Raw genomic sequence first — 22,945 nt, 5'->3', positions numbered from 1 at the left:
TTACAAAGGCCTCCTGCCTCTTTTCTTGCCCTTAGGTACAAGCCCGGGGATTTTGAGGTGAGAGATTTTTTTCTGATCCCTTAAGCCCCTGGCCCGTACTCTTCAACAGATGTTCTACATTTTGGGTTTTACTCTGAGTGCTTTTCCTCACTGGAGGCGATACTCACAACTACTTCTCTTTGCTTTTGAAGTTAATCTCCAAAGGGCCTTCTGTTCTGTGAGCCTTCCCGGGAAATGGCGAAGGCACTGTCATGGGATGCTCTGTGAAGATGAGCCCCTGTCCCTTCCCTTCCTGCCGTTTCCCTCCACACAGTCTGCTGTGCTCCCAGACCTGAGTCCCTTCCAGGGTCCAGCCTTCCCTCATCTTTGAATGACAGTAAGGACAATCTCTCTCTACTGCTGCTAACCTTCCTGAGTTCCCTGGACAGTCTTTTTTGAGCCAAGCTTCCTTTTCACACTGCAATTTCTGTTAAGCTTGTATTACTGGATAAGCTTAAGTGAAGGCCAGAAAGTTGAAAGTAAAATAATTCTTTCCATAACTCAGTTATTTTGTATCTATCAAACAGAGTTTGCTTGAGTACCATTCCCCTCTGAATGCACTGAGTGCTTTGCATCATGTAACCATATTCTAAAATGCCTAAAGGATCTTTATTAAGTTATCTCAGTCATTCTCTAGGCTGCACATGAAAATCACCTGGTAAGTTTTAAGAAATAAACCTTGATGCCCAGGCTGCATCCCACACCAATTCCATCAGAATCTTGGAGGGTGAAACTCAGGGCTCCTGGATAATTTCTGTGCACAGCCAAGCTTGAGATTGATAACAGAGCAAGTTTTATATGCCATAGAGATTTAAAAGATATCAAAGCTCTTAAATACGAATTCAGTTGGGTTGAGTAGACTGCCACTTTACTGGTGCAGAATCAACTCGGCATATATAACATTCCTTTTCACTTAGGAGATAGTCATATTTTTAGACTGCCTTTGAAAGTGCGCATATAGAAACAACAGAGTGAATTTATTTCAGCAGTTGAAGTTATCATATTTGAGCAATTACTTCTCTCATTTTGTTTTTTAGTTGAGTTCCCAGGAAAGAAAGGCTGAGCTCTGTAATTGCACATATTGTAATGTTAAGTCTTCACCACCATTTCAGTAAGGGATGAAGTACTGTTATTAGTTCACACAGGCATAAATTTGACTCAATGAGGATAAGTCCAAAGGTGGGGTTGGGGTCCCCGGCCTCTTTTCTTTTCTGGCCACCATACTGTACTACCTCCCCCTACCCCACACCATGATAATTATTCAACTTGGGTCTAGATGCCCTGGGAAGCAAATCTCTAAAAGTTAGCTTGCCAGTCAGCCTGGATGGGAGGGAGTTTAGAGGGGAATTGATCTGTGTATATATATATGGCTGAGTTGCTTTTCTATGCACCTGAAACTATTACAACATTATTAATCGGCTATACCCCAATATAAACTAAAAAGGTAAAAAATTAGCTTGCCAGTGCTGCACACTAGCCCCCTGACATCTGGGTAGGCACTCTGCCTTTGGTTATGGGGTCAAGAATCAACTTTATTTTCTCTCCTTAATTTCAAAGACCAACCTTTGGCTTGAAAATCACAAGACTCAGACCTGGCCGCATCCAGACTGCATTATCCTGTGTCTTGGGAAGGAGGCCTCAGCCAAGTCTAGAGAGGGACAGTCCATTGAGGCCTTGGGGTATTCTCCTTGTAATTCAGAAGGACTGGCATCTGTCATTGATCATGGAATGGTATTCCACATAATGACAAACACGTACAGCTTGTGGTCAGTTTCTTCCTGAAACAGATTGCAGGACATTCTTAGTTGTCTGCTCCTTCTTTTCTCGTCTGACTCTTTTCTCAAGGAGGATGGGCTGTGAAGGGAACAGTTTGCAACAGTTTTCATTTAAAAATTCATTATTTAAGTTATTATGTGGATTGTGCAGTTAACCTGTCTAGCAATCTGTATGACAGAACCAGTGGTGCAAACATATATGGAAGCATTGAAGACCCTTTGTTGGAAATGGGTTTTGAGAAGAGATGACTGGGCACCTGCCATTATTAACAGTGCTGAGATATGGCCACGAGGAGGGCACCATGCTTATCAAGTCTCCTGGATCAAAGGGAACAGCAGGAGGGTAGCTCTGGCTCCTCCCCCTGGCTCTGGTTATGGGCATCAGAAAGATCTTAAAGCCACAGTTCACCCAGCTATTCAGCTTCAGTAACATTTGTCTCCATGCGTTTCAGTTGAACAAAAGGCTTCATATCTAGCTTTAAAATGAATAGGTCCAGTGGCCTGATCGGGTGGTTTTGGGCAATGCTCATATGTTCAGATGTTCCTTTTGTCAGGAACCAGCTGCTTTGAGAGTTTGGTGGGTTCTGTTGACAACTTTGGGTTTCCCAGGTGGCACAGTGGTAAAGAATCCACCTGTCAATGCAGGAGATGTGGGTTCAATCCCTGGGTCAAGAAGATCCCCTTGAGGAGGAAATAGCAAACCAACCCAGTATTCTTGCCTGAAAAATTTGATGGACAGAGAAGCCTAGTGGGCTACATGCAGTCCATGGGGCCACAAAAAGTCATCCGTGACTGAGCATGCGTGTTGATGACTTTAGTGGACAGGCCTTGAACACCTGTTCTCAGGGGCGTGGGTCAGTTTTTCACAAGAGCATTCTTTGCTGAGTTTCCCCAATGGAAGTGCTGCTTTCCTCACTGTCTATCTGTGGAAAGTGACCTCGGCTATTCTGGCAAAGCAGCTGGTGAGGACAGTCCTGAGGAAGGAGGCTTTGCTGCTAGCTGGCCCATGTGGTGCAGGGTCACTGGCCAGCCTGTTCTTCTGGTTATCTGTGACATCACTTAACGAATAGAGCAGCGAGCTGGGCATCTTTCTGATAGGAGGCACCTCCTGGCTCTTGGGCCGATTTTTAGCCAAACTTGTTGGGGACATCCTAGTCCCTTCAACAACACACAGGGTGGGACTGAAAACCTGTGTGGTGCCTCCTGCCTTGCCTTTGTCCTTTCTCGTCTTGGTGTCTGGCCCTCTGTCTGGTATGGCCAGTGGGTTGGAGCTGAGTTAGAGCCCAGCGCTGCCAGCCAGACGAGTTCCTTCCTCTCTCTGGGCCGCATGTTCCTCACCTGCAGGGGCAGTGATCAGAATCCGTGCTCTGTCGGCTCACTGAAGATACAGCTAGGTCAGGAGTGCGAAGGGTCTGGCAGAAGCTGGCCACTTCTGGCTACTCTTCAGGTGGCAGCGCTTCACGTCATTTGCTGCTAAGCTCATCCTTGACCCCTCTGGCTTGACCTTCTCTTTGCCTCTTCCAGCTCCTCTGGAATTTGGTTCCCTGGCTGTGATGGGGGTGGTGCTGGGGAGCTCCTCAGATTCTGCAGGGCTCAGAACCCTGTACTGCTGCTGCTCAGGCCACCCTAACTTCCAACATTTTGTTTGCTTTCTAGCATCTTCAGGTTTCTGGGTCCATGTTGATTTTTTGTATTCTACAGGTTTTTTCTTTTTTTTTTTTTTTACTTTGAAGCAGTCTTGTCCTCTGATTGAAGACTATGCCGTACAAGTTGGGGGTGGAGGTGGGGATGGTTGCTCAGTGGCTGGAAGGATATAATGTCAAGCTGAATCAAGACTGTGGCCCTGATTTGAAGCTCTGCTTTGCTTTCCAGGCTGTGTGTTTGAGGGGGTGCAGTACCGAGAAGGGGAGGAATTTCAGCCAGAAGGAGACAAGTGCATCAAGTGTTCCTGTGTTGTAAGTACTGCCTTGGATGTTCCCAAGGTATTCCTTTTGGTCAACTGTGCCTTCAGCTTACCAGCTCCAGCCCTAAGTCTCTTTATAGTTTCTCCTCTCCCTCCTGATGTGGAACCAAGGAAAAAGCTCAGCACTCTAAAGTGGGTATCTCAGCCTTGGCAGTGTTAACATTCTGGGCTGGGTAGTTCACAGGTAGCAGCTGTCCTGTGCCTCGTAGGATGTTTAGCAGGATCCTTGGTCTCTACTCATTGGATTTTAGGAGCACTCACCCTCTCAGTTGTGACCAGCAACAGTGTCTGCAGACATTGCCACATGTGTCCTGGAGAACATGATCACTCCTGATCGAGAACCACTGGTCTAAAGAGTGAGGGAGAGGGGTTGATTTTCCTTCACCTGCCTTCTTTGGGCCATTCTCCATTCTTTGGGCCAGAGAAACTTCTTGCTTAGGCAGCTGTTGAGTTCTTTAGTGAGGTCAAATGGGAAGCAGATGGAGATAAATGTAGCTTGCTTTGGAGAGAAACTGCTTTGAGGATTGGTCAATTATACTGAGGAGAATGGACAGGAGGAAATGACCCCTAAACCGTGGATTCAGGGCAGAGAAGGGATTAGTGCGACAAAGCCATAGACTTGCCTTTTTAAGCACTGTTGATTTGTAATTCACAGACTAAGGATATCTTCATAGTCCTTAGGAATGAAAAACATATAACATATGTTATAGTTTTAAAGGGACATTTTTTATTAATGTATTTTAAAATTGGAGGAAATTCACCAATGATGGTGGTGGTATTGATGATGATGGGGACTCTAGTTTTAATCAGCTGCTCCAAGTTATTTACAGTAGGGAGTTAGTACAACCATAAGTTTTTTAAGCTTTTAATCTTTTGCAGTAAAGAACACACAGTACTCATCTCAGAATATTAAAAAAAAAACAATACATGGGGAACTTCAGCATCCTAACTTCACCAAAGCAGAATCATATGTGGATCATCATAAATCATAGTATTTGTCATTTCTCTACATGTCTTTTCCAAAATATTTCCTCCTTCTATAGCACACATACACATACAACTTAGAGAGTCCAGCTTAAAGTAAGCATGACCAAGGGTTATAGTTTTTGCAAGGGGAAGAAGGACAGGAAGGAGAGAGAAGGAAGGAGACAGGATATTTATATCTATACCTATAGATATATAGTATTTATATCTATAGATAGATAGATATTTATACCTATAGATAGATACAGATGTAGATATAGATATAGATGTAAAAATAAATATGTAATATAAGGTATATGTACATTATATACCATGTATGTGTAAATATAAATATGTAATATAAGGTATAGAAAATACCTTATAAGAATATATAAAAACACAGAAGTAGCTAATTAATGAAGATGAACATGATTTTGCATATTCAGACTCAACTTCCATGTTTTTCCTGTCTTGATAATTATGACTAAATAGCTCTTTTCTTCTTTTATTAATTTCTGTTTGCCACTAAATACTGCCCATTTCACAATTTTATTTCTTCCACACAGGTAGCTGTAAAGTTTTCCAATAATGAAAAAAATATTTTCATCTCATTCTTTTGGGTAGATTGAGGAAAAACAAAGCAAACTTCAGTAGGAAACTTTAAATCTGAATGAATTATTGTTTCCATAAAGGTGGGCCAAGTTTAGGCAACTGAGCCTCCTTGGCGAGAAAATTTAGAAGGTGGCAGGGAGGATGGGAGGCTCCCACAGTTTCACCAATGACAGTCACACAAAGTTACCTGATGTTGGGAATGGAATTGAGTTTAGAGATTATATGTAAAGGGTCATATACGCATGCACTCAAGGTCTTCAGGCTTTGTGTGTTTATAAAGACACTGCATGGTCAATGAAATACACTGGAGGGCCAAATTCAGGCCCCTGTAAGTACTGCTTTTATTTTGAGTTGAAGAAAGAAAAATCCAAAGAAGTAGTTGCTTGCCCAGGCTTTCCTTCCGATGAGTTCCTCCAGATCTATATTCTATATCATTTTCTATATCCCTATATATTCTAATCTCCTATGTTTCTGTATTCCTAATCCTATATTCTTTCTAGTTCTCCATGTTACCACCCTTGGCACATAAGGGACAGCTAATGGCATTGACTTTCCCTGGTGTCAGCCTGTGAGTTAATAAGGGAAGGAGAAGAGGAGATGGAGCTCTTGCTTGGGGACAGGACATTTATGAGTTGGCTTGGGTATGCTGCTGCTGCTGCTGCTAAGTCGCTTCAGTCGTGTCCGACTCTGTGCGACCCCATGGACGGCAGCCCACCAGGCTCCTCCGTCCCTGGGATTCTCCAGGCAAGAACGGTGGCTTGGGTATAGGTAGAGTCAAAAGAGCAGTTTTTCTTTTTGTGAATACAAAAGTTTGAGGCATAAGCTTTCTTTTTTGCAGCTTGTTATGAAAGTAATTTGGTTTTTAATATGCTTTTATTTTGCTATCTTTTGATGTAGTATGCTAAAAAAAAATAAGAGAGAGAGAAAGAGAGGCAATGTCTTGGCAGCAGATGGCCCTGTCCTGAGACTGGCAACTGGACAGATGTTTGCTTTAGAAGGCAATATTGCAAATGTGCAGCCTGGCCCTGGCCCCATGAGACTCAGAGTGTGAAGGTTCTGCCTGGCTATGGGCTTGGACACCTTGCTGTGGACAGTGCGGGGAGTAAGGGGGTGAAACTAGACAAGGGCTTTGGACAGGACCTGTGCGAGGCTGGGTGGTCCACTGAGGAGGTTACAGGGAGGGTATGCCCCTGGAGGCTGCAGATCCCCCAGTTTAAAAAGAAGACTGTGTATGATTATCTGCTATGCTTTGGTAAAAAGGAAAACAATGGTACTATAAATAGACAGAAACACATCGATGCATTTGGGTATATATGTGGTATTTGTGTGCATATATATTTGCATGCATAAATGTCTGTATCTATGGGTGTATCTCTCCACACACACATATCCACATCTATATAAGCATGCCTATAAATATAAATGCAGACACACATTTACATGTCTAACTCTGGATTCCCCCAGAAACAGATCCTGCAGCAAAGGTTGGGGTGTAGGGAGTCTCATGGGAGATGGAGGATACTGGCAGAGGAGAGCAGAGATGAGATAAGAAGGGGGAGGCAACTAGCTGAGCATATGTGACCAAGTGTGGATCACTGTTCAGAGTTCACCCCTGCTGGCAGACTTGGGAAGCCAAAGGAAGTCATGCCTCAGAATTTCCTGCCCGACAGTGAGAGAGATGAGTTATGGTTGCACCACCTCCTGTCTGCTCCAGTGGGGGAGTTGATTGGGTACCCTTTTGTGCTGCCTCTCAGGTGGCAAAATGACCTCTAAGAGAAAGAATACTGGTGCAGGCAGCTGACGTCTGGTGTGTGCACTCAGGTGTGTGGGTGCAAAGGGGTGGATAGGGTCACAGCAGTTGGCTACAACATATATGTGTGTGTACACAGGTACACGGATGTATGAAAACAAGCACAGACATTGCTGTTTTTGTATCTGTGAATATGTATGCATATAGGTACATGCACATGCCATCTGTCCCTGGATTATGAGTTTTTTCCCTAAACCCATTACTTCCTTATTCTTTGCTCATGTCTCCACCCCTGTTTGGAATCCCTTTCTTTTCCTTCTTCACCTGGTCAGTGCTTGGCCTTTCAAAGTTGTTTATCATCACCCATGGAAACTCCCTGACCACTCCATCCCTCTAGGCAGAAGCAGAAACTGTTTTCTCATTTGTATTCCTGAGGCTCAGGGCTCTCCCTGGCTGGCTTACCTGCCGTCTGTCCCTCCCTCCTTCCCTCGTGTGCAGACACATGCACACACAGCACACATGCACACACACACAGGTGAGGCCCTTGCCCCATTGTAGCATGATCACCAGAGCATTTTCCTGTTCTGTGTTAGGCCGTGTCCTCCATCAGGGAGGGAGGTGTGTTTTCTGATGCTCATCTTGCTGACCTCTGAGCTGAGCCGTATGGGTGCTCAGTGATGCTGGCTAGCACTCTTCACCTGCTTTCATATTGCTATCTTGTAATGGTGTACACTGAACCAGTAATCTCTTTCCTTCCAAACTGCGACAGTTCTGCCCTTTAAAGCTGGCCAGCTCCTTCTTGCCTGAGAGAACGTGTGTGTGTGTGTGTGTGTGTGTGTGTTTTAGTCACTCAGTCGTGTCTGACTCTTTGCGACCCCATGGACTGTAGCCCACCAGGCTGCTCCTCTGTCCATGGGATTCTCCAGGCAAGAATATTGGAGTAGGTTGCCATTCCCTTCTCCAGAGGATCTTCCCAATCCAGGGATCATACCCGAATCTCCCGCATTGCTGGCAGATTCTTTACTGTCTAAACCTCCTGAGAGAATAGCTATTGTTAGATAAATATCCTAGTCTCATTAGGTTACTGTTTGCTTTGGAGCACACCCCATAATGTGTAAAACATCTCTAGTGTATATTACCCATCTCTGATGGATGAATTGCCAGCTCTTCAAGTAAATATATACACCATGAAAATTGTATTTTACATCCAGCCCCCTTCGTTACATTCTCCAAATTTGTGAAAATCTGTCTTCCCATGTTTTTAGGATGTGGTGACAGAAGCAGACCACCAGAAAGACACTCCATCTGACTGAGATGGATTTCTTGGGTAATGGAGCAAATGCCTTACACATGGTTTCTCATCCTTGCTTCAGGTCAGGACAGTATATACAGCATTCCAGACAGCTGAGAACATGCTAATGTTTGACGATATCTGGAGAGGATTTCACAACCTCTTGCTCTTACCCATTTCAGAAGCAGAGTGTCTCACATTTTTTGGTGTGAATAGCATTATGATTCATGTAGAAAATGCAGTGCTTCACAGTCACTTGTGAAACTGCGTCATCCCCATGTTCCCACTATACATAAATGACCGAGCCAAGAGTTACTTCTCTAGAGAGATGGTACTTATCAGGCCAGTGGACCCTTGAGTTCCTTGAGCTGTTCCTTAGTGTTGTCTGAGTCATAGCAGAGTGCATTCCTCATGGTGTGTGTTCAGTGAGAGTGAGTCCTATGTTCATTTTAAAAATGAAAGAAGATGATTCTTTCCTAAGACAGAAGCAAAGAATACTTTATAAAGTATATTGAACATTCATCTGAGCTTGAGTTTTTCTGACCTGCCTAACTGAACAAGAGCTTCCATCCTGGCTCAGCAGTAAAGAATCCTCCTGCAATGCAGGAGATGCAGGTTCGATCCTTGGGATGGGAAGATGCCCTGGAGGAGGAAATAGCAACCCACTCCAATATTCTTGCCTAGGAAATCCCAAGGACAGAGGAGCCTGGTGGGCTACAGTCCATGGGGTTGCAAAGAGTTGGACACAACTGAGCAACTAAGCAACAACAACAAACTGAATGGTAAGCAGTTCACTGTGCCTTTGTTCAGTCAAATGTTCAGGTTGGTGGCAGTTGGTACAGATATTTCTGGAAAACCTGATGTCTTCAGGCACGTAAGGCTAAAGTCCAGGGTGCCAACGAGAGGTGTTTGTATTCTGTTTTACCAAACTATTTTAAGAACCCTATGGGCTCTATGTTCTTGGAAATCACTTACTGAAGGTAGGGAAGCCCACCGAGCTGTAAGACGCTCTAAAAAAAGTGGCAAGTCCTCAGTCTGCAAAACCAGCCAAATTAACAGGCCAAGATCAATTACTTTTGCTGACAAAGGTGTATTAAGTTCTGAGGATTTTTACTAATAAACATGGCTTGTTAATGGCCTGTCTGTGATGAAGGAGCTGTACTTTATTAGCTCTTAGAAGCCCTGGAGTCCATAAACACCTTTGCTCTCACTTGTACTTTAGATACTGCAAAGTGCTGTCTCCCAGGGAAAATGAAACTCCCAGCAAGGTTATTTGGAGAGAACAAAGGAAATGGAGATCTTCGTGGTTCCCATTCCTCTTCGACCAGATTCCTTAAGATGCTCTGCATAGCCTGGCATGGTCCAACTTCTGCCAGGCTTTCTGGCCTCATCATTGATCCTTCCTCGTTCCCTCTGCTCTGGCGTCTGGGCAGATCCTCCAGATCCTCGCTACACAAAGTTTTGTGCATCTGACCAGCCGTATTGGCCTCACCTGAGAGCTTGCTGGAAACGCAGAAGTTTGGGCCCTACCCCAGGTCCAGAATTGAAATCTACAGTTTGGCAAGATTTCCAGAAAATTCATTTTCCAAATAAAGTTTGAGGAGCTCTGGTCTAACAGCTCTTGGTCTTTCCCTGGGCTGCTTTTTCTTTCTTCTCTCCACTTTGCTCCATGTTTTGATACCCCATGCCTAGTTAACACCACTCATCCTGCTCTTGGAAGCTCAAACATTCCTTCTTTCCAGAAGCTCGTGTGACTCCCAAGACTAGATCAGGTACTATTGCTAAACCCTGTAGAGCAGCCCATACTTTACTTCCTAAACATTTAAAAGGATTCCTAATTAGATATTTTTGTGTGTAATGATTTTATTTAACTCTTTGTGGGTTAAGTGTTCAGTCATGTCCAACTCTTTGCAACCCCATGGACTGTAGCCCACCAGGTTCCTCCGTCCATGGAATTCTCCAGGCAAGAATACTGGAGTGGGGAGCCATTCCCTTCTGCGGATCTTCCTGACCCAATGGTAACTCTTGTGTCTTCAGTGCTTGGTGCATAATGGATATTCGTACTAATTGTTGCATTCAGGAATAAATGAATGTTGACTTTGATTTCTATTTCTTTCCCTACTGCCTCTTTCTTCTCTCTGCTATTTCATATTCTGCTACACATTTTGTCTTTTCCATTTCTGAAAGGAAGATGGATGTATTTGCAGCCACTGTAGTACTTATTATAAATTGCTTTGTATGGAATGTGGATGACTTCCCTAAGGATGTCTTGCTTGAAAAGTGTTGCTTGAGCCTCAACGATTTCCAATACTCATGGCACTGGAAAGATGTAGTGGCAGGAAGCACTGGCCAATGGCTGGGGCCACTCGCTGTGGCAGAGTTTGGAAAGGAAAGCATAATTCTCCACCCTCGGAGCTGACTTTGCCCTGAAATATGGGGAGATGTGTCTGACCTCTCCCCGCTCCAGTCTGTCCAGCTTCAGATTGTACTTCCCTGTAATAGGACGCAGTGGGGTAGCTCGTCATTTTCCTGGTCACATGATGCCATGGCAATCCAAGTTACTTTTTCCCAGCCACAGCACTGCTCCCCTGACATGGGAACTTGGGACCCTCGATGCCTGAGTCCTCTCACATGGACTCTGCCTTACTCTTGGTAATATGTGCAATTTAGCACATTTTAGTGATAGGCTGTCGTTATGTCTTCCCTGCCCATGGGGAGAAATTTGGCTACATTTGGGCAATAAATTGGAGAATTGAGCAATTATTGAGTGAATTAGATCAATGTGGGCAGTTTCTCTAAGCAGTGTGGGCCAAAAACCCTCAGAGTAGTTTTCAAAACTAGTTTGAAATGTCGATGTAATTGCTGCAGTATTCCATATTGCATTGTGGTTGTACCATCACTCTGAGGACAAAAAGATCCTGGCTTTGAACAGTCAATTTAAAAAAGAAAAGGCTTTTCTTTAAGGACTGGATAGCACTTGGCCACTAAAAGGGGCCTCAATTTGCTTAGTAAAGTGGCTGGTACTCTGCCTGCTTTTGGCTAGATCATGAGGTCCTGAATCTTGGGGTTTTATGTTAGGATGAGTCTGAGCAGTTGTGGTTTCTCTATCAACCTTCTATTAGAAGGTCTATTTAATGCCATTCTCTTCAGGGTGACTACATAAATGTACAGCTATTGTTATAGGGGTGTCAAATTCTTGCTTACTGAAAATAATACCAAAGTAAGGCAGAGCTAAGGATATTGCTTACTGTGGTTATCAATGATTACCTTGACAGAGCCTTAAAATATTATTTTAGAAGGAAGAAGACAAAGATAGGATATTTGTGAGGTTCTTTGGGGGTGAGGGAGGCTGGATTGAGGTGAGTTTTTTAACATAAGACCTTGAGTTGGATTGGGCAATTTTCATGATATACTGTATCATGATATACATATTGGTGGAAACTATGAGTTAAGCTTCATGGCTTGTCCTAAAGAGTTCATGAGCCTGGTTGAGTTATCTGTGTTGCTAATACTTTCAGTAAGTTCCTGAAAGCAACAGGAGCCTCAATTTTTTTTATGTTAAAAAGATTGTAATAACTGTTGTACATTTTAAATCCTATTTCAGCCCTGTCTCATGTATTTTCAGGCCAACACTTGAATTTTAATCCCCATACATGTCTTAATTTTTTGTGGTTTCTAAGGTTCCTTATGTTTATTTCTTTATATACTTTATAGTTGAAGCTTCTTGTAAAATTATTTTTCTACATAGGGAGCCACCATCTGAAAAATGAGCCTAATAGGGTAAAGAGTTAGAAAGGAAATTTCTTGTGTGACACTTGATCATTTATAGGAAAACACACAGTTTGAAAGAGATGAGCAAATTATTTATTTATAGAGGAATTACTGGTACTAATAGCTACTCTTACTGAGTGTATACTCTGTGCCAGATACATATAGTGCTTTAATTTTCATTTTCAAGATAGTCCTATATATCTCGGGGGCATTAGTCCCACTTTTTTGGTGAAGAAATTGAGATTTGAGAAGCTTAATCGCTTGCCTAAGGTCGAAAAGTTAATAAGAATTGAAATCCTGAACTATGTGATTATAGTCACATGTTATTTCTATCTCATCTACCACCTCCCCCATCTCCCTTCCCCCAACAAACCCATGTCATTCTGAGATACCCAGTGTATGGGTTTTTGTAGACATTTGAAAGTGGGACATGCCATCTGAATCTATGGAATGAAGAGCAACCAGATATTTCAAGGGAGAAATAATGGTGATGTGAGCATCTACAAAGAATCTTAATTTTGGTGCAAGAGATATTAACACAATACAAATGTGAATTACACTTCCTTTCTCTGAAGTTCACAAGTCTCAGCAAGTTTAAACTCATACCAGATTTCAGCCTTGGGCATTCAGCCTAAGTCTGTCACAATGATGGCAGAGTGAATGACGAACATGGATCTGCTACCCTCACATCAGTTGGAGAATGGAGACAGTGTGATCTATAGTGTATCTGTTTGCCAAGAAATTATGAATACACAAAGAGAATGTGATTGTTGCTGGGATGGAGCCATACTCAGTGCCTCTGCTTCCAAAGATGATAGAAATAAATGTTTATCTATTTTAAACAGATAGGTCCTATCTATTCCTTGTAATAGTTACTGACGGAGTTTAATCATCAATTTTGGATAACCTTATCCATGTAAGAAGAAGATGCATTTGGAAACTTAAGTGACTTTCAGAATGGGTATTGATATTTGGGAGAAAAACGTGTAACTCAGATGGCAAAGAATCTGCCTGCAGTGCAGGAGACCCAGGTTCTATCCCTGAGTTGGGAAAATCCTCTAGAGAAGGGAATGGCAACCCACTCCAGTGTTCTTGCCTGGAGAATTCCAAGGAGAGAGGAGCCTGGGGGTTATAGTCCATGGGGTCGCAAAGAGTTGGACATGACAGTGATTAACATTTTCACTTTTTCTTTGGTGGCTCAGATGGCCAGGTGGCACTAGTGGTAAAGAACCCACCTGCCAGGGCAAGAGATGCAAGAGATACAGATTCAGTCCCTGGGTCAGGAAGATCCCCTGGAGGAGAGCTTGACAACTCCCTCCAGTATTCTTGCCTGGAGAATCCCATGGACAGAAAAGCCTGCAGGGCTACAGTCCATGGGGTCATAAAAGAGTCAGACAGGATTGAAGCGACTTAGCATGCACGCAGAAAAACAAGCTCCATTGATTAAACCTCATCCCATTATATCTTTGTAAGGATCATTCCTTGTAATTTTTTCCTCTTTCTTTTATTCTTTCAAGATGTGTCACACAATGAACGCCTTTCATGTCTGAAAAGTCCCAGGAAAAATACTGATTTTACTAAAGACTGAAGAACTTCCCAACTAGTCCTTCATTTTTTCTTCTATCTTTTCATCCATCTCTTGTCTCTATAGCCAGCCAGTCATTTAATAATTTAACAAAGATTGAGTGCCGGCTTTGTCTTAGATCCTGTATTAGGTATTGAGTGTTCAGAGATGAAGGGGATTTCGCTTTTTCTTTCCAGGCAACTCAATCTATTGACTTGGGCATACTTATTAAACCCAAATCAAACCATACTGTAACATTTTTTTGTGTGTCCCATGTAAAAGATAATATTATATATGATAATATATGCCAAGTATAAAATATTATAAAAAGTCTAGATATGTTGAAAAGTAGAAGTAATTGTACAACTCAAGAAAACCAGTTAATATGATTTGACGTATTTCCTTCCAACTTTTTTCTCTATATTTTCATAGAGTTATATAACTAGATCACATTCTATGTTTTGCATCCTGGTTATTTTCATTTAACTTTATATTATGAACATATCTCTATTTCATTAAAAAGTCATGTAAAATAATTTTCATAGCTGCATAATATTTCATCAGTATGTGCTCAGTTGCTCAGTCATGTCTGACTCTTTGTGACCCCATGGACTATAGACTGCCAGGCTCCTCTGTCCATGGGATTTTCCAGGCAAGAATATTGGAGTAAGTCACCATTTCCTTCTCCAGTGGATCTTCCTGACCCATGGACTGAAATCGCATCTCCTACATTAGTGGCAGCCTCTTTGCCACTGAGCCATCTGGGAGCCCTGCTTTAGGTTACTCACGTTCAATACTGTTACCAGAGCAGCTGTATTCTGTTTTGGATCTCCTTGCTTCTGTCATTGTTCCCTGCTGTTGAACTTTAAAAACACCATCTACTAATTGAGAAGAATTCGTTTCAAACACACCATCTAATTTTTGTAATTTTTTAATTTCTAGAGTGCTTTGCCTGATGTAGTTCATATTTATCATCCTTACATTCTCAGGGGCCTCAGGGTCTGTATTTGTGTAGCTCCTATAAACTTGATAAATCCTTTCTAGAAACTCTGATGGATCCTCAGTTGGTTTTTGTTTTATCTCCTGAATTTTGTTTAAGCTCTTTTGTCTAGGTACCCCCTTAGGTTTTCTCTCACACCTCCACACCATAAGGTCGTAGTCCTCTGACTCTTTTTTCTCCTGATGCAATAGCATAAGTGTTTCTACATATGGTATCTCATCTCTTTTCCCTGCTCTTTTGCAAAACACTGCTAACTGTGAGATGGCATAATAGCTGAGTGAGCCATTTAGGGGCCATTGCTTTTCTGATCCTAATATGTGTTGGGTCCACACCCTATTACAATAGCATAGTCATAGGCTCATGATTAAATTTTCCCCTTTATCCAATATATGCCCCAAAAGGCTCTCCTTTGAGACAGGTGGAGTGGTTCCCGTTTATAGATAGAATACTTCCCATTTTTAAAAGTATGACCACACCACAACACAAAAGATGTATACAAATTCCAATATAAAAAATTCCACAAAAAAATTGCAGCATTGATACACCAACAGTATGGTTCCCAACTCCCAAACTTACTCTACAAACCAAAGAACTAATTCCAACTAGGATAGGCTTATCCCCACAAGAACTAGTTCCCCAGTGAACCAGTTCCAGCTCAAGTACAGTCCAACAACAACTCCCCTCCCTAACAGGGTCCCCCAACAGAATTAGCTTATCTCCTAAAGGAAAAAGCACAAATTGAGGGGGAAATGTGTTCCTGGTGTGCACACTGGAGTGACTTACCCTACAAAAGCAAATCCATTGACAGGTAGTTTGTCAGAATACTATGATTTATTTAATCATTTTTTCTGGAATTAAAAATTAACATTGCTTTCAGTTTTCACTATTATGAATAATGTAACAAGCATCTTTGAAAACTAATCTCTCCTTAAACTAACCTCATAGAAGTTTAATTAGTGGGTCAAGAATACATTTTAAGATGCGCAAGTGAGTGTTGTTGCTGCTGCTGCTGCTGCTAAGTCGCTTCAGTCGTGTCCGACTCTGTGCGACCCCCTAGACGGCAGCCCACCAGGCTCCCCCGTCCCTGGGATTCTCCAGGCAAGAACACTGGAGTGGGTTGCCATTTCCTTCTCCAATGCATGAAAGTGAAAAGTGAAAGTGAAGTCGCTCAGTCGTGTCTGACTCCTAGCGACACCATGGACTGCAGCCTACAAGGCTCCTCCGTCCATGGATTTTCCAGACAACAGTACTAGAGTGGGTTGCCATTGCCTTCTCTGGTGAGTGTTGTTAGATGTCCTAATTTCCACTCCAGTCAACAGTACCTAGGTGTATATTTTCCTTACCAAAGCTATTTTTCCAGCTGAGCATCTTGATTTCATTAACATTTGACTCCTGAAACTGAGCATCTTTCATGTGTTTATTGGCCGATTGCATTTTTTCTATAAATTGTGTGTTTTTCTCATTTTTCTGTTGAGTGGTTAAAGTTCTACCGAAGTTTATGTGTGTATGAAGGATGGTAATCTTCTGCTGTTTATATTAAGATGTGTTTTTAAAAACACTGAAAAAATGCTGGATGTGTAGTTTAATCTTAGTGTGTACATTGCATGTTGGATAATGTTAGATTTTGCTGAAATCCCGTGTCTTCTTCCAGTCTTTTCCCCTCATATCTTGATCCAAATATATTAACCAAGAAAAAAGTGAGTCAGTGTTGTCAGGTCCCCAATTTAATTTGTCCAAGACTTTTCCTTAGGCTTCTCTTAGCTTAGGCTTCTCTTTTCCCATCTCTGACTTCATTGTGAGAGTGACTTGGACCTGCCCCCACACTGAAGGGAAGTTATTCTTTGAGTTTCTCCAGTGTCTCTTCCCTTGCCTGTGGCTCTGGAGCCTCCCATCTCTCTGTCTTCTCAAGCTGCTCTTTCTCTCTTGGCTCAGTGAGAAGGGTCCCTTCTGCTTTCAGACCTGATCTTCCACTAGGGCTCTGGCTCCCATCTCATCAGGCTTCATTTCATCTTTTCTGCTTCTCCTCCTTCTGTGTTTTAGATGTTCAGTTTCTTGTGGCCAGGCATTATGTACCTCCCATCTTAGAGTACGATGTCTTGCACATAGGAAACAGTAAATACTTGGCTAAATGACTTGTCTTTCACTCTCTGATTTGAGTATCCATGTTCTTAAAAATGAGTTGTATGATCTAGAACTTTCTACCTTCTTACCTGGGTGTTTATTTCTATTTTGAAGGCAATACTATCAATATTCACATTTTTAATTGGTTCACAGTGCTTTTCAGGTCTACTATATCCTTCTATATCACTGTATATTCATTCTATTAATTTTTGAGAGTTTGATATTGAAACTCCAACTAAAAATTTTAATTTATCTACTTAAAAATAATTATAATATATAGTGGAACTATATGTAGCCTTGTTCTGTATTTTCCAAGTCTCCTGTAAGTGTTATCATACATTCATATTTTAAAAAATAAAAAAAGAAAGAGAAAAGAATGTTATATGTATTCCTAGAACCATTAAAATATATTTACACTTTTTTCTTTCAATGATCATGGTAACCTGAAGGATATATAATAAGTCTGGAGAGGAAGGGACTCCATCCTAAAGCATTTAAAGAAACTGGTGAGGAGACTTCAGAGTACTGTTTGAAGTGGCTGGGTTTGAGGGTGGGGTGAGCTCTGACTGCTCAGGGCCTCATGGAACGATGGCAAGTTTGAGCACGTATCTTCCCATGGGGTGGGAGGAAGAGAAAGGAGACATTCATTAATGAAGCTAAAAGAAATATTCCATTTTGCCAGTAAAATAGAATAAAATGTTAGTGTCACAGTACCTTAGAATATTTCCAGAACTCTTTTGGGTCATTTTCTTCATTATTTCTTCTCGATCTTTTAAAAAATTGCTGTCTGTGGGTCTCCTACTCTCTTTGTCTCTTTCCTTGTTTCTGCTTCATAGCCCTCCCCCACCCTCATCTCCCTTCATTCTTCCGTTGCTCATGCTTCTGTTTTCCCTGTCATTTCCTGGTCCTCCTTAAGCTGACCCTTTTCCATTCTCATCAGTATCTCAGCATGGCAGCCTGTTTTATTCAGTAAAGTAGCAAAATTCATTTTCATTGCTAGCTTGGCCTCTCCTCAAATAATCATCACAGAGTTCTGTACTGCTAGATATTCACGAATATCTTTTGAATGAATTGGTTACACGTTTTGGCACCTTTTAAATGTCATTCAAATGTTCAATTTGGAGGGTGGCAGTGCTTTTGTGGTCCTGTGAATGGCTTCAATTACCACCATTCCCTTAAAGTGGAATTTTAAATGGTACCACTTGTTCAGTGTAAGCAGCACTGTATTTATATCCCAGGCCACACGGTTCTCCTGAAGATGGGAGAATACTGGACCACAAACACACAGGGGAGGATGGGGGTGCACACATCAGACATTGTCTTCTAAAGCCCACCTCTGAGCCTACACTGAGTTATAGCCATGAGTCATCCCTTCTAAGCCCACCTAAGTTCTCTAGCTGTGGTTTAGAAGAGCCAGCTGGAAATGTCTATTGAGTGGACTTCACTCTTTGGAAAGGGGATAGGCTTCCAGGAGTAGAGTAAACCTTTACCATGAAATGTACAAAACAACCTGACATTATATCCAGGGTCAGACACATCTGTTACATAATTCTTTGTGCTTATTTTTTGCTCTAGTGCCTTTCTTCTGTTCTACATGATACACATAGCAGAATGAGATAATATGATTGTGGTTAACAATATGATGTTCCGCATGTTCTGTGTGAGGACTTTGGAAAGCTTCTGAATATTGCTGGAGTTAAACAAAAGAAAAAAACTCCTATATTCACAGTGAATAAAAAGAAAAGCCTGTAGTTTGTCAGTGACATTCTCTTTAGTGGGGAGAAAAAGCACCAGTTTCATTTTTGGTCAGATTAAATCTATAATATAGTCAAACATCAATAAAAGCGGTTACTTATTATGAAGGACAAGTCAGTAGGGCTTCCCTCATAGCTCAATTGGTAAAGAATCTGCCTGCAGTGCAGGAAACCAGGGTTTGATTCCTGGGTTGGGAAGATCCTCTGGTGAAGGAAATGGCAACCCAGTCCAGTACCCTCGTCTGGAGAATCCCATGGACAGAGGAGACTGTCGGGCTACAATCCTTGGAATCGCAAGAGTCGGACACAACTTAGTGACTAAACCACCACCATTATAAAGGAGTATCCTGGGCTCATAGTTTAAGCATTGAAATTCAATAATAGAAGTAACATTTTAATTTCAAAATGAGTATGAAAAATTACCCTCACCATGTCATTAGTACTGATCCATATCTTAATTTTTTTATGCCTTGATTTGACAAAATAAACTTTTCATGTACTTTCAGATTTTTGTTGTGGAGCTGTTTGATGCTACAGTACTTTTTTCTCACTGATCTGACTTGAGGAATGTGATTGGTAGATGACAGGAGTGACTGGTCTTGACATTGGTGGGAAATATGTTTCTTTTCAGTTTCAAGTTCAGGAAAAGGAGAGGGAGGGGACTCTTGAGAATTTTTGGTTTTGTTATTAGGTTTTCAGCATCCATAATATTCATAAACAATGGACACAGCTGTCTTTAATAATCCAGCCTGCTAAGTGAAAGAACACACGCCAGAAAAACATCAGGCTGCAAGAGGGTTTTTTCCAACACAAAAATGTTCCTATATTGAAGCAAGGTTTCACATATAATCACACTGGATGCTGACCCTAAACTTCTATCATTAAGTAAAATCATTTGACCAACCACTAGGAAAAGTGTAATGAAGTTTTTGGTAGTTTTAGAAGTTTTGCTTTTACTACTATATCGTTTTGAGTAGTCTTAAACATGCAGATGTGTGTCCCTTAGAGGGAATTTTTGTGGGCAAAAGGCGTCTGGTCTGAGTGTGAAGGGACATGGGGTCCTGCTCTGCTTCTGTCACCGGCCTGTTGTGTGGCCTGGAACCTTCCCATTAACCTCTTTGAGACTCAGTTTCCCCATAAGTAAAAGGAAGAATTCTTAGAGACTTCCCAGTTCTATAATTCCTTGATTACCCAACTCAGAAAAGTTTTTTATTTTCCCAGGCAGAAAATTATTGGACAGACTCAAAATACCAGTTAATAAAAATTATTTTTTTCTAATATAATAATAGATCATCATCACATTTTAAAATTTACTTTTTTAAAAAATTAAATTTTAATTAATATACAGTGGAATTTGCTCTTTGGCATACATATGTATGATTTTTGACAAATGCACACTCATGCACATTTGCAAATCATTAATATTATAAATTATGTTAAAAATGCAAAAAAGTCTTTACCTGTTATTCTAGCTATTGCCACCACATGTATGCTCAGTCATGTCTGACTCTTTGCGACCCCATGGACTGTAGCCCACCAGGCATCTCTGTCCACGGGATTTCCCAGGCAAGAATACTGGAGTGGGTTGTCATTTCCTACTCCAGGGGATCTTCTGGCCCAGGGACGAACTCTCATCTCTTGTGTATCCTGGTTTGGCAGGTGTATTCTTTACCACTGCACCACCTGGGAAGCCCCAAAAAGGGAAAAAAAAAACTAAAAAAGACAAGCTATTTCTGACTCTTTGATCATAATGCTTCTCTGAAATATTAAGACATTTCTGATGCTTCCAAAATGTCTAGAATGAGGAGCAAGAGACTCATCCATTTTGGATCACGTGAAGTTCTTCACTCCTAGAATGGACTTGCAGGTTTTGTTTGTAGAACAGTAATTAGAGACAGAGGAAGCTCTTCTTTTTCATCTGAAGGCAAGGGTATCACAGTAAGATTGGCTGGCAGTGAGAGCCAGGAGAACTCTGGCTGTAAGGTTCCTCGCTTATATTGCTGGATGGGTCAGGCTTAGTGTGTCTGCAATGATTCAAAGCTCAAAGATGGAAAGGCATTCCAGTAGGCTGACATGCCTCCACATCAGTGGAAAACCAGGCAGTAGGAAATTGATGGTTTTCTGGAAGAATTTTGAGGTTCTCCAAGGAAAGCACTTCCCCTGGCCTTCTCGGCAGCATTTGTTCCCCGAGGCCTGTGCAGATGTGAGGGTCTGCTTCTTCCTCCGTGTTAACCCTGCTGCTTCCCCATTCCAGGTGTTGTCCAAATGTTGGTACAGAAGAGGCCTGAGTTTGCCATGGGATGGGGTGGCCATGACGAGAGTGTTCACAGAGTCAGGGGCCAACCTGTGGATTCTGTATATTACGCCTGGGCCCTGGCCAGTGGGCCCTGTTGGAAGGACATGGTTTTTGGAATTCGTGGGGAAAGGATTTAATTTAGTTCTGCTCCTCCCACAGTGAATACATTAGAACTCACATTCTTCATTCATAAAATGAGGAACTACTTCGTGGCAAAAAATGCTCAGGAACCTTATGTTTTCTTCCTCTATCTCTAATATGGTTGCTATAGAAAACAAGACCTACAAAGCTGTTCTATGCTTGAAGAGTTTAATGCAAAACAAAAAGGATACAGCTTCCTGTAGAAATGAAATAGAAGATTTCAGAGAAACTTTCAAACTTTGGAATCAAAACTCCTCAGCCCCAGTTTTTGTTTTTTTTTTTAAGTTAAAAAAATTCCAGGTTTTGAGGATTTCTTTGGCTGATATGTACAAAGTGCCTACTCTAGTAACTAGCACTTAGTAGATGCCTCTCTTTCCTGCAGGGCTGAGTAATTTTTAGTTATAGTCCTTTTAATGGTAACCTGTTTGCATTTAGGATATACATTTGTATATCAAACCTAAACAATTTAAACTGGAGTTTCCTGGATTGTTTTTTTGAGAAGAAACCTAACAGGTAGTTCCTTGGTGTCTGATTATTGGCATTCACACACTAGGCTACATGAAGAAGCTGCCTCTTTGCCTTCAAATCCCAGAGCCTTTCTTTTTGTCCATTGGGAGACAGTATTTTGCAGTCATTCTTTCTCATCACTTAAGGAGCTGCTACCCTTTATCTGTTACTTCTTTATGATAGGAAAGTCTAAGCACTGTTCTAGTAACACTCTAACTCTGTTCTGTCCAAGGGAAATGTAATGTAATTGGAGTCACATATGCAAAAAATAAAAAATGCAAAAATTTTCATCTTCTACTAGTCACATTAAAAGAAGTAAAAGCAGATAAAGTGAATTCTATATTTTGTTGTTCACTCTCTTGGCTGTGTCCAACTCTTTGTGACTCCATGAACTGCAGCATGCCATGCTTCCCTGCCCTTCACTGTCTCCCAGCATTTGCTCAGGCTCATGTCCATTTAGTTGATGATGCCACCCAACCATGTAATGCTCTATTGCCTGCTTCTCCTCCTGCCTGCAATCTTTCCCAGCATCAGGGTCTTTTCCATTGAGTCAGCTCTTTGCAACTGATAGCCAATATTGTATTGGAGCTTCAGCTTCAGCGTCAGTCCTTCCAATGAATATTCAGGATTGATTTCCTTTAGGATTTACTGGTTTAATATCCTTGCTATCCAAGGGATTCTCAAGAGTCTATATTTAACCCATTGTATAAAAAATATTAACATTTCAACATACAAGCATTATAAAAATATTAATGGGACATGTTATATCCTTTTTTATTTTCTCATACTAAGCCTTCAACTTCTGATGTGTATTTCATACTTATAGCACTCCTTGTTTCTGATTAGCCACATTTCAGTTATTCAATATCCCATGTGACTAATGGCTACCATTTTGGATATTGTAGGTCTCGTAAATGCTGCATGATCAGGAGGGAGCAGGTCCCATATTCACACTCACAGGACCTTCCCTCCTGTTATACTACCACCACATGCCATTAGACATTCTGTGTGTGGTCTGCCTGGTTGATATTGTGCCAAGAAAGAAGGATGAAAGTGAAGACTTTAATTACCAGTCAGAGGAATCTTTCTAAGAGCTTGCTTCTGTGTGCTCTGAGTCCACCAATGGCATCTCTTCTTTTTGAAGTGAAAGTGACAGCTGTCTCCCAACCTTATCTTCCAAGACTTTCCCTCACACCAATCTTTCCAGACACACTGGACTCCTTGCAATTCCTTGAATGTGCCAGGCACCTGCTCACTTAAGGACTTTTGTATTTGTACAATGCTTTGCATGGAATATTCTTCCCCAGGTGCCTACATTTGGCTCTTTCAGCTTAAAGATTTTGCCCAAATGTCACCTATTAATGAGATCTTTTGTAACCAATCAATGTTATCTAAAAT

General features: G+C 41.6%; 1 protein-coding gene across 3 annotated transcripts in view; it reads left to right on the top strand.

The window, feature by feature from the left end:
- The window catches only part of BMPER (BMP binding endothelial regulator), a 262,587-nt gene that overhangs the window by 78,227 nt on the left and 161,415 nt on the right, over positions 1 to 22,945 (top strand). For all 3 annotated transcript variants that reach the window (XM_043463230.1, XM_043463229.1, XM_043463228.1), the window contains exon 6: positions 3,687 to 3,769. In XM_043463230.1, the coding sequence (XP_043319165.1) occupies positions 3,687 to 3,769 (83 nt within the window). The remainder of the gene's footprint in view (positions 1 to 3,686; positions 3,770 to 22,945) is intronic.

The sequence above is a fragment of the Cervus canadensis genome, chromosome 3 (genome assembly GCF_019320065.1).
Source record: "Cervus canadensis isolate Bull #8, Minnesota chromosome 3, ASM1932006v1, whole genome shotgun sequence".
Classification (NCBI taxonomy): domain Eukaryota; kingdom Metazoa; phylum Chordata; class Mammalia; order Artiodactyla; family Cervidae; genus Cervus; species Cervus canadensis.
This window is presented reverse-complemented; position numbering and strand designations above follow the sequence as displayed.